The sequence below is a fragment of the Pteropus vampyrus genome, unplaced genomic scaffold (genome assembly GCF_000151845.1).
Source record: "Pteropus vampyrus isolate Shadow unplaced genomic scaffold, Pvam_2.0 Scaffold46, whole genome shotgun sequence".
NCBI classification, from domain to species: Eukaryota; Metazoa; Chordata; class Mammalia; order Chiroptera; family Pteropodidae; genus Pteropus; species Pteropus vampyrus.
The window spans coordinates 2,529,065-2,541,001 of NW_011888827.1; the positions used below are offsets into that span (position 1 = coordinate 2,529,065).

The 11,937-nt window shown below is 45.2% G+C and overlaps 1 protein-coding gene across 1 annotated transcript; it reads left to right on the top strand.

The window, feature by feature from the left end:
- Window positions 1-8,304: 8,304 nt before the first annotated feature.
- Window positions 8,305-9,734, top strand: PRLHR (prolactin releasing hormone receptor). Its single transcript, XM_011359242.1, has one exon. The coding sequence runs from the start codon at window positions 8,416-8,418 to the stop codon at window positions 9,526-9,528; it is 1,113 nt and encodes a 370-aa protein (XP_011357544.1). The 5' UTR covers window positions 8,305-8,415; the 3' UTR covers window positions 9,529-9,734.
- Window positions 9,735-11,937: the final 2,203 nt, after the last annotated feature.

The following is an 11,937-nucleotide window of genomic DNA, read 5'->3' on the forward strand; positions in this document are numbered from 1 at the left end:
TCTAGCTGTGTTTAATTTTGTGGGTTTGATGAAAAGAAAAAAATCCCACTGTATCCCTTAATTATATTTTTGAAATTTGTGATACAAAAGGAAAGTAGCTAGGGAACAGTAGACGAACTCTTACAATTTAAAAAAAATCTTGCATGCAAAAGCATCATCGAACCAGCGGTTTTCACATGGCCGGAAAACACCTGAAGAGTGAGAATGAGTAATTGTTTTGATTGGATCTGGTGAATCATAGGAATCGAACAAAATGCAACTTACTCAACTCTGAAGTCTGCCGACAATTACACGGGCTGACTTTCTTCATGGCGTGTAAAGCTTGTGGACAGAAACGTCGTGAGGAGCACACACAGACTAAATTCTTTCCTTCAGGTGACCTCCCTCAGCGAAGTGTGAATCCAAGGGCCCAAGCTTCTTTCCTAGATATGTCGGAAGGCCAGACCTGTGGAGAGAAAAACTAACGTGAGGCTGTAAAGGATGCCCAGGTGCATTAGATAGTAGGTGGACTGCCTTTTATGAAGGAGACAAGCGGTGTCATGCAGGTAGGTAGACAGATGATGTCATCCAGGTGTGTGGATAGTTGACTGACTCTTAGAATCACAGTCTCAGACACCCGGGCTGTCAGAGCTTGTAGAAACCTTCTGGGTTCTCTTCTTTCAACCTGCTTGACAGATGACGCCTGGGAGATCCTGAGTTGGATAGGACTGGCTCTGGGTGACTCGGACAGTGACTGTCACTGTGGGAATTTGCACCAAGTGTCCTGATTCGCAGGCCTGGGGACATCAGCATTTCCTGTCAGACCTCTTCAAGCTGTCCTCATCCCAACTAATTCCTACGGGAGCCTGGGTGGCAATGGTCCCAGCCTCTCCCATAGGCCCCATCTGATCTAGGGGGCCAGGGCTTAGATTTTGGCCTTCGACATTTTATTAGCCATGGAATTATCAACTTCAGTGGTCACTGGTGGGCACTTAATTTTAAAAAACAGTAAGAGTGTGATCCCTCTCTAGGTGGAAGCGATGCCTTCAGCCAATGCACATACTTCACACAGGTCCTTCCAGGTGAGCCAATGCGCCCCTGCCCCCCACCCAGGAGAATTCGTCCTTCCCAGCAGCCAGCATGAGGGCCTGCTTGGGCAAGAACAGCGGCAGCTCGCTGTGCCCGTGGGAGCTCTGGACAAGTGTGCTCAGCGGGAGGAAGGGGACACGCAGGGAAAACCAAGTTGGGAGGATGTGGCAGTCATTCCCAACATTCATGAAAAAGGCTGCTTGGTTTAAGAGCAGCGTTTCCTGCCACCTTCATCTGGCCGTTCCAAGAACTCAGGTCACATAGAACGAGCTCTTAGAATTCATTCAGCAAGAGACTCCCCCCTGCAGTGTGAATTGGGTCAGATCCTGTGACTTAGACATTTCTTTTTGCTGAATGGCTCCTTGAGAAATTTTTCCCAAAGAGGCATATGGGAACATGTTTACTTTATTTTTATTTTTCTGAATTTGAATCCTGAGTCTTTATAAAATAAATGACTATTGGATAGTATAAGAATGTTTTGGTCAGCTAGAAAACAAACATCATCATTGATAATGTTTTACTTTCAATCCAAATATTAATATACGGAGTCTTTTTTCTCAGACTTATGGAGACATAATTGACATATTGTATAAGTTTAAGGTATACAACATGTTGATTTGATACACTTGTGTATTGCAAAATGATTCTCACCATAGCATTAGCTAACACTTCCATCATATCACGTAACTACCATTTCTTTTTCGTTGTGAGAAATTTCAGATCTATTCTCTTAGCAACTTTCAAATATGGAATACAGTTTGTTAACTATAATCAACATGTTGCACATTAGATCCCTAGAATTTTTTATCTTATGTCTGAAAGTTTGTACTCTTTGACCAACATCTAGAACATCTTCATTATGGTAAGGTTTGTAATAGCAAGAAGTTGCAAACAACCTAAATGCCCATCAATATCATACTTCTTTTCTATGGGTTCAGACATATGTATGTAAACACACAGGGAGAGAAGTGTAATCTCTGAGATACAGGATGGAGGTCGAAGGGGACTTTAAGTTTTATCTGTTCCATGTCTATAAAACATGAGAATGTGTTCATGTGCTATTTATGTCATTTAAAAACCTTGAAAAATATAGAATACCGAGAAAGAACTGAGCTTCTACAATACAATTGTTGTCCCACATTTATCATGTAAGGAGAGAAGGGTGCTGAAACCCACTATTGTGCTTCTCTGGCAGGAGACCACGCTGCGTTTGGTGGCTGCTTCGTGCCCATTGGCTGACATCCCAATTATGTCAGGGAAGTAGGGGGCCAGGATTACATGGATTCAACACCTAGGGGCAGACCGCGGGACAGTGGTTCTCACACTTGAGGGTGCATGTGAATAACCTGCAGTGCTTGTGATAAATTCATTTTCCCCCATCTCACCATCAGCAATTCTGATTAAATAAGTCTGCCTTGTAGTCCATCAATCTACATTTTTAAATAAGCACCAGAGTTGATTCTGACGAAGGTGGTCTTTAAGCCTCCCTGGGAAGAAAATAATACATTCCTGTCATTCGCCCTTTGCAGAGACACTGTCTCATGATCTCAAGGATAAGAGCTAGGGCTGTTTCCCTGGTGACAAAGACCCACTTGCTAAGATAAAGCACAGGTAGGACACACCTTCCTAGACATCTGAACTGCCAAACTGCCACTCCTGAATGTCATGTGTATGTATATCACTGGAAAATCGAGGACCACGAGGACCATTCCAGTTCTGCACTTTGTCTAAAAATAAACAGGAAAGGGCCCTATCTCATTAGACAGGAGCACCAGAATAAACTTAGATGGGTTTAGATAACAATTCAGAGATGGGCATAATGAGATGTGGTTTTGGTTCATCACTGTTTTGTAGGAGATGTATATTAATGGAAACCCAAATGAGGGGCTTCTGCCAGGTCAAGGTTCCATCTAAATGTGACTACAAAAAGCTCTTCACCACTAAATGCCATGATACAGATGTAAGATGATTTTTACCATCCATAAAAGCCATTTCTAGTTGATTATGAAGTAGGATTAGAATCAAAATGGGAGAGCAAATTGCTTTGTGCCTGGCTTTGGAAAAGAATGTAATAGAAATGGCTTTTGAGTGTTTTGTTTTGGTTTCCATGTTTATTTATTTATTTACTTACATACTTACTTACTTATTTACTTACTTATTTGTATATATTTTCTATTTCTAATAGACTAAGCTGAAACACACCACCCATGCTGCTAATGTCTGAGTATTACTGAGTCCAATCAAAAGTTAAAAAATAAAATGCGCTGAGATCTGGAATTGGGCAGGCTGGTCAAGACTTTTCTCTCTTAGTGTTTTTTTTTTTTTTTTTTGTACAGAGAGTCACCAGAGAAGGCTGGGTCCTGGATCTGCTGGAATGCAGCAAGGTCCAGGGATGTGTGCAATGAAGCTGCCTGGGGCTAGAGACCTTAGATAAGTCAAGGTCAGGGACCTTGAATGTTCATTTTCTGCCACCTGAACACTGGACTCATAGAGATTCATAATGAACCCTAAATTGTTGTGTATCTTCTACATAAACATAGGGAGGGGGACACATTTAAGCAACATGTGCGATGTCGACATGGTTGAGTAAAAACTATTATGAACACTTTCATGACTCTTGTGCCTTAAAATAAATACGATCTGTAAGGGTGAACATAATTCTAATTTACTAAAACAATTTCCCAGTGGTCATGAATGTGTCTCCCTTTCCTAGTAGGTGGTGGTCGTAGCATTTATCATGGTCATTGTAGTGATTTTTGTAGATTCCTCTCTTACTCACTAGAATGCAAGTTTTTAGACAACAATGTCTTTTTTTTTCTCTGATTTTTATTATGATATCTTACCCAGGCTTTGTATGCCTGGTAAACAATGATGAAATGAAGGAAAGCATTTAGACTGAAAAACAGCAAATTCTTCTCACCACAAAGACTGTTTTCTATAGTAATGTTCAAGTGGAAGAGATGGGAATTGCATCCCAGAAACCCTCCTGACAGGAGGGTTTGACACAAGACAGAACGAAGGATTATCCAAGATGGCTATGTGCCACCTATGTGCCAGTTTCTTCACAAATCCTGGATCGTTTCAGCATCCTCCAGAGGTAGTTATTTTTATGAATTTCTTATATTTTACAAAACTGGAGTTCTTCCAATATGAGGAATTTCCCCAATATTCACATTTAGTAATGGTAAGTCTGTTACATAAGTCAAGAAAATGTATGCTATTCCCTACCTGGGCTTTGGGCTTTGGGCTTTGGGACCAGTTTTCTCCTCTGTTTGGCAATCAGCTTGGGCTTTATGAGAAACAAATATTAGCAAAGTGCCAGTGCCTGGCTGCAAGACTGAGTTCCTGATTCAGAAGTGGCTTTGGTGGAGGCGATAGTAGAAGTTGCAACAAAATTGTATGTGTGTGTGTGTGTGTGTGTGTGTGTGTGTGTGTGTGAAGATTTCTTCATTAGGCTCAGGCTGAGGAGCCAGTGGGGAGCCTGGCTCTTGGAACACACACTGGACAGGCTTAGAAGACAAAACTTCTACTCTGTTATTGCCTGGACTTAAGTCTCAAACAATTGTTCTCTCCCCACCGGTAATTAAAATAATGGCTTCCCATATATCTGGGCTAATTGCAGTGTATCAGCATGAGCTTGGGTGGCATAAAAATTTCAGATCCCTTAATCAAGCTCCCTGGACTCCTCCTTGCAGTCCTTACCTCTGATGTCCCTGTCTTCTGTTTTTCACATCATATCACCTATTGTCCCTATTGTCATCATAAAGCATAAGACCATTCCCTGAAGTTCAAATGGCCTCAAGTTTTGTCTCCTGCATGGGTTATAAGCAAGGGATATTTGGGGAAGGCATAAAGATCTGTTTTACTTAAAAATGATATGCTAAGAGTTATAAGTGAATTTGCTAGAACTTCCTTTAACAAATCACTCTGGGCGGGGGGGGGGGGTATCCCTATACTTATTCAATTCTACTTGAACTTGTATTTTTGGACTGTGCAGATGCATCTGTCATTCATTTGGAGGTAGTAAAGTATAGCAGTTGAGTGCTTTGGCTGCAGAATCAGGTGCATCTAAGTTAAAATTCTAGTACCATTGCTTATTAGCTGTGACATATGGTTCGTTACCTGGCCTTAAAGAGCCAGTTTCCTCATCTGTAAAATGGGTATAAGAATAGTTTTGAGGGAATCAAATGAGATAATATATGTGAAGTACTTAGCACAGTACCTGGCATGTAAAAAGCTCTCGATAAATGGTAGCTCTTTTATCCATTCAATCAAAAGAAACACGTATTGGGGATCTGCTGGGTTCAGGCATGTTGTAGGCACAAAAACGCTTCAAGACACTGGCCCCTATCCATAAAGAGTTTACAGCCATGGTTGGTGGAGGCAGGGGAGCAAAAACACTTTCACGATTTCAAAGATAGGAACTAATAAAGGACAAAAGGATTGTGAAAGGGTGAAGACTTTGAGGAGAGGGTAATCTCTGAGTCGGGCCTTGCAGGGTATGAAGAATGGAGTTGAGTGGGAACAAAGCAACCAGCATTCTGGAGAAAGGGAATAAACCCGAAGAGAGAGATTGGACAGGAGAGGTGAGGACATTACAGAATCCAACAATCTGGTTTGGTCTGAATGTAGGGAGTGAGATGGACAGAGGTGGAGAGCCATCCCCCAAATGAAGGAGGATCAGCATAGGGGTGTATGTTGATTGGAAATGCCACGGGTCTGGCCTTTGTTTGATGGACCGTTGGAGGCTTTGGGGGAAGAGGAGATAATGACGTCCTGTAGTTTGCTATTTACTTCATTCATCCTTAAAGTTTTTTAGTTATGGTCTCCCAAGTTTCTGGAGCACTATTAGTATAGGAAAGTCTGAACATTTGTATGGGTTAATCGTAATGTCATGACTGAGAGAGAAACAAGCCTTAACTCCAGGGAGGACTAGAGCGAATAAAGATCTAAAGTAGGCTATACTCTTCTAAGGTGTTCGCTGCCTTTTCATCTTGCAAATACTGACAACACTGAAACCCTTACCAGCTTTTATTTGGAACTTGGCAAATGATCAGCTTTCTACTCTGAAGGGTGCCCCAATATTGAACTTTCAAATAGTGACATTCATGTGGGCTTTAGTCCTGTCATTATTTTTAGTATTATATATCAATGATATTGATCGGAGTGATAGCTGTAGTTATAGGGCCTAACTGCATCCCAGATCCTTTGTCGCCTGTGTTACCACAGTTTCCTCTGCTTAAGATATTTTGAAGCAAAAGAGTGCCTCTGCTCTTGGGCACACATACCCTGTTGATAAACATGAAGAGAAGAATTACTGGGCAAGGGATTTAGACAGGCACAGATTGTATTTTGTTTTGAAGTTTTGGTTTTTTTTTCTTCCCATATCATATTGGCTTTAGCTAAATTGATCATAACTCAGCAAGTGTGAGTTTAGAATAGATACAGATGCATAAAATTGATTGCTTTTGTTCCAGTGTTGACTTTTCCTCTTGTATGAGTGAATCACTTGAATTTGGAGGGTGGACTAATTTATTTCTTTCCATCCTAACAGGGATATATGTCAGCAGCCAGAAGACAAAGTACAAAGGTTTACTAGAGAGGGGACAATGACACTCTGCCCTCTGGAAAAAGGAAATAAGACTCTAGGAGTTGAGATAGTTTCACAGGAAGGAGGTTACAAAGCCTCCTTCCCTACCCCACCCCCACCTGGGTCCAGGTGAATTTGCAATTCAATGACGACTCAATGCTTCTAAAGATTTTATGTAACTTTGAAGCTTCTCAAATGTTTGTTAATTTCGTTATCCTGATGGACATCTTGCAATTACTAGTAATTTTTTAAAAATCTTCTAACAGGAGGTGAAGAGGCCTGGGGGTGTTCACATAAGGAGGGAGAGGATAGGGAAGGTCCCAGTCCAGAAACTTACATTCTGTACTGGGAGAGGCAGGCAGATAAGGGATAGGGCATGTTATTTGAGAAAGGAGGCGTGGAAAAGGGTGAGTGGGGGAGTAGCAGGAGCCAGGTAGTGAAGTGTGCCTGTGTAGAGGTACTGGCATGAGGGCTGTATTTTCTGACCTACTTGCTGCGGTGATTCACAGCAAGAGCACTCACAGCAAGTCACCACCCTCCAACTCCCAGAGACAAGGGCTCATCCACCTCCACTCCACCCTACTGTTGTCAGAATCAGCAGCCCCAGCCCAGGAGGCAGGCGGTGAGGCAGTTTTTGAACCAGGCTGGTCCCTTTTCCGAATGTATCAGATCCCGGAGAGGAGCTGGAACTCCCTAATTTTTGTCCCCTCCCCGGCACCCATTGGCTTACGCAGCAGGGCCCTCCGGGAGCTGTCCGCGGTGCTGAACACTTTCTCTGGCTTGTCCTGAGCCTCAGCCTCGGCGCAGGGCTCAGTGGGTTCCGGGGAGAATAAAGATGGGAAGGTCTGCGGTGAGCTCGGGGCTTTAAATTTTAAATCGCTGCTGGAACTTTCTATGAGACTATCTTAACCACAACCCTGACTCTATGCAAGATCCAGCGCTTAGGGTCGGGTCCCTCATCTTTCTCCCGCACCCGTGGTGTGTCTCAACTCCCCCATTCCACTTCCTCCCCTACTCCTTCCTTATTGAAACTGCACCAGGTCATCCTGAGAGAACAAGTCCTTCACGACCGCTTCTCCCCTCGTTCACCCCACCCTTCTTCGGAGCGGGACTCTCCCAGGGCACAGCAAGCATTTGGGATTCTCTCTCGCCCCTCTGGCCCAGGTTTGTCGACCTCTCCTCTCCTTTCTGTTTCCATCCTCCTGACAATGTCCTTCTCTCTAGTTGTCTAAGCACCGTGTCGGGTGGTGTTTGCTCCGCCCCCTTTTTCCATACAAGGAAGCGCTGGAGTGGAGGGCGGGGGTAGAGGGAGGTGCTCCCAGTCCCCCTCAAAAGCTGCGAGCCCACTGGGAACTCCTGAATCTGTTCAGCTCCCGCGGAGAAGCAAGAAATCTGCACCGCAGTCGTGGACGGAAGATCACTAGGAAACGAGGGATTCTGGCCCTCCCTCCCCAGAGCGCTTTCTCGCCCGCGAAGCCCCACTCACCAGGTAGGACCGTGCTCCTGGGTTTGGCCTGCGTGGACCGCGAGGGCTCTAAATCCAGTAGGAGGAGTTTAAGTAATATGTGCATGCCTAACCACTTACAGATTTATTTTCACAGAGGTAGGATGACAGCACTTTTTATTGTTGTTATTTATTTTGGTCAGTTATTCCAAAGGGAGTATTTAGGTGATTGAAGTGGGAGGAAATTGAGGGAGGAGGGGGTTTGATAGAGAATGGGAAGTGAAGGACTTTGATTCTCTTCGGACAGGTGGTCATGGCCTCACTGCCCACTCAGGGCCCGCGAGCCCCTGACTTACTTTCTGGACTACCGCCGGCGACCTTAACTCTGGCCAACCAGAGCACAGAGGCCTCAGTGGGCAATGGGTCGGTGGCTGGCCCAGGTGCTCAGGCTGTCACGCCGTTCCAGAGTCTGCAGCTTGTGCATCAGCTGAAGGGGCTGATTGTGCTGCTCTACAGCATCGTGGTGGTCGTGGGGCTGGCGGGCAACTGCCTCCTGGTGCTGGTGATTGCACGGGTGCGTCGGCTGCACAACGTGACCAACTTCCTCATCGGCAACCTGGCCTTGTCCGACGTACTCATGTGCACCGCATGCGTGCCTCTCACGCTGGCCTACGCCTTCGAGCCACGCGGCTGGGTGTTCGGGGGTGTCCTATGCCACCTGGTCTTCTTCCTGCAGCCCGTCACCGTCTACGTGTCGGTGTTCACGCTCACCACTATCGCGGTGGACCGCTACGTCGTGCTGGTGCACCCGCTGCGCCGGCGCATCTCGCTGCGCCTCAGCGCCTACGCAGTACTGGGCATCTGGGCGCTGTCCGCGGTGCTGGCGCTGCCCGCTGCCTTGCACACTTATCACATCGAGCTCAAGTCGCACCGCGTACGCCTCTGCGAGGAGTTCTGGGGGTCTCAAGAGCGCCAGCGCCAGCTCTACGCTTGGGGGCTGCTGCTCGTCACCTACCTGCTTCCCCTGCTTGTCATCCTCCTGTCTTATGTCCGAGTGTCGGTGAAACTCCGGAACCGCGTGATGCCGGGCTGCGTGACCCAGAGCCAGGCCGACTGGGACCGCGCGCGGCGCCGCCGCACCTTCTGCCTGTTGGTGGTGGTTGTGGTGGTGTTCGCCATCTGCTGGCTGCCACTACACGTCTTCAACCTGCTGCGGGACCTTGACCCGCACGCTATTGACCCCTATGCCTTTGGGTTAGTTCAGCTGCTCTGCCACTGGCTTGCTATGAGTTCCGCCTGCTACAACCCCTTCATCTACGCTTGGCTGCACGACAGCTTCCGCGAGGAGCTGCGCAAGCTGTTGCTCTCTTGGCCCCGCAAGATAGCGCCGCACGGCCAGAGCATGACAGTCAGTGTGGTCATCTGATGCCACTGCACCAGGCCTGGCTGGCCTGGGGAGCTCCACGTCCACTGGTCTTCAAGGTTACCCACCCGAGGCTAGACTCGAGAGCTTATTCTTAGCACCAGAGCTAAGCCAATACAGGCAAAACTTCCAGCCCACCCATCTTGTCCAGTTGTCTTGCCTTGTCCTTGTGTCTTTGTACAATGTCAAGTGAGCTTTGGTGGGAGTACTTTGCTAGGAGGAGGCCCGGGAGAGGGAAGAGGATTTATTATTTCCTCTTTATGCCCTTGAAGGCCAAACAAAGCTCTCTCTCTAGGTTCAAAACAGTATTTCAGACCCGTGGCCGTCTTCCTTGCTTTTTCTTCTGTTTGCTCAATGGTGAAATGGAGAAACGATGGTGGTGGGGTTTTAAATGACTGTATCGGAGTTGGTAAAGATTTTCAGGTTGCCTTTAAAAAAGGATACAACGAAGATATAATATCTGATATTGCTTGGTCAATTTGAACCCATTTACTTCTAGTTTCAGGGAAATACATATTACAAATCTACATCTAGGATTTTAGCATTTCCTGAATAAGACCTTAATATATCAAAAGGGTTTTGAGTTTCAATCCATTTGCATCTGTACTACACAAACACAAACTACCTTTCAAAAGGTCTTGCTATTATTTTCTCCCCCTCTTTATTCCCCAACTTCTATTTGAAAATGACGAGATGAATTAGTCCATGAAAAGATAGATAAATAGGAATAAAAAGGGAAAAGTACCAATTACTGAAGGGGACATACAACTGTGCACAGGACAGACATCTTATCTGTGTGTATGTTTGTGTATACACATCCAGTGTTTGCCACAAGGTGGGCACTCAAATATTTGATTTTCTGAATACTCAGTGTAAACTGTGAGCCACAGCATTCTCCTGCATTCTCTAATTGCTTAGTTGCAACAGATCAACAGCTGTCATCTGACTGCTCAGCATCTGCTCTGTGGTGACACACTTGGAACCTGATCAACCCAGAATACAAGGATTGGGAGGAGCTTACTTAAGGCCAGAACAGAAAAATAAACTGTCACCCATGGGACGCATAGATCGAACACCGCATTCCTTCTAGGGTAAAGAGACCCAGTGGAAACTGTTGGGGGACAATACCATGCTGATAATCCTCACTTTAACCCCCCAAGAATTCTGTAACTGAGGACCAGTGTTCTGTGACAAGGATTTCCACATCGATGTTGGAAGAGTGAGCAGGGCAATGAGGGCAGGAGTCTTGGGAAATGAAACATGATATCCAGCAGCCAGAATGGCATTTAGGGCATGAACTAGTAGTGTCTGCAGTCACTCAGTTGCCATTTGTAAGATTTCAGTACTGCACAGCTCACTAAGCAGCAGAATCAATGTTTCCCCACCTCTCCCCTTCTCTTCCTCTCAGAAATGAGCTCATTCACTCATTAAAGGAAGGGAAAAAGTGGGTGATTTGGGGATGACAAAGATTAAATCATATTACTCCAATGTCAACAGCCACAATGGGAGAGTGAATATCCGTGGATGGGCTAGTTATTAATATGAGTCTTTAATAGTTGTGTGACTAGAGTTTTCCCAGCATGGGGAAGAGTCAAAAAGCCTGGCTCGAGAGAAAGGAAAAGGTGGGCTAACTGAGGAGATGCAGGTTACCTCTGAGAACGGCACTAAAGCTAACTTTCAGCGTCATCTATGTAGAGATCAAAGAACCCGTGCTCTTATAATGTAGCCCACCCACATTATATCACTCCCCCTCTCCAAATGAAAGCATCTTCTAGGCTTCGCAGGGACTAGCTCCTGTGCTTCCAGCATCTCCATTACTTGGGAGGCTCAAGGTCAGACATTTCCTGTTTCCTCGGAGCATTCTTTGGGTGAATGCATGTGGAGAGTCGAGGGAATGGGGTAAAGGATGGAATTAGTTGGGAAGGAATCGGATTCATTATGGTCTCTTTGTTGGAAAGTTTAAATCACTGGTTCGCAACCCTGACTGCTCCTAGAATCACCCAGGGAGCTTTCAAAAACATCATTGCCTAGCTGCTATTCCCAGAGAGTCCAGTTGATTTGAGATGGGGCCTGGGCATTAGTATTTTCCAGGGTGGTTTTAATATGTGTCCAAGGTTAAGTACCTTAAGAATTATCCTTTTTCTAATGAATCTCAGAAACATCTGAATGAAGCTTTGATTGTACCTGCCAAAGGTATTAAGAATTTGGAGTTGAATTCTGACAGTGATTTACATGCCACACTTAGAGAATACTCTTTTAGCCTTCAGACAATAGCTGATGAATCACACAGAGGCAACTCGCTATAATCAGAAATATATAGATATATACTCAATACTTTCCTTACACATCTCTTATGTCTAAGGCACTGTATGAATCCAGTCAGTTTAAAAAAAATTATCATCATTCAACTGC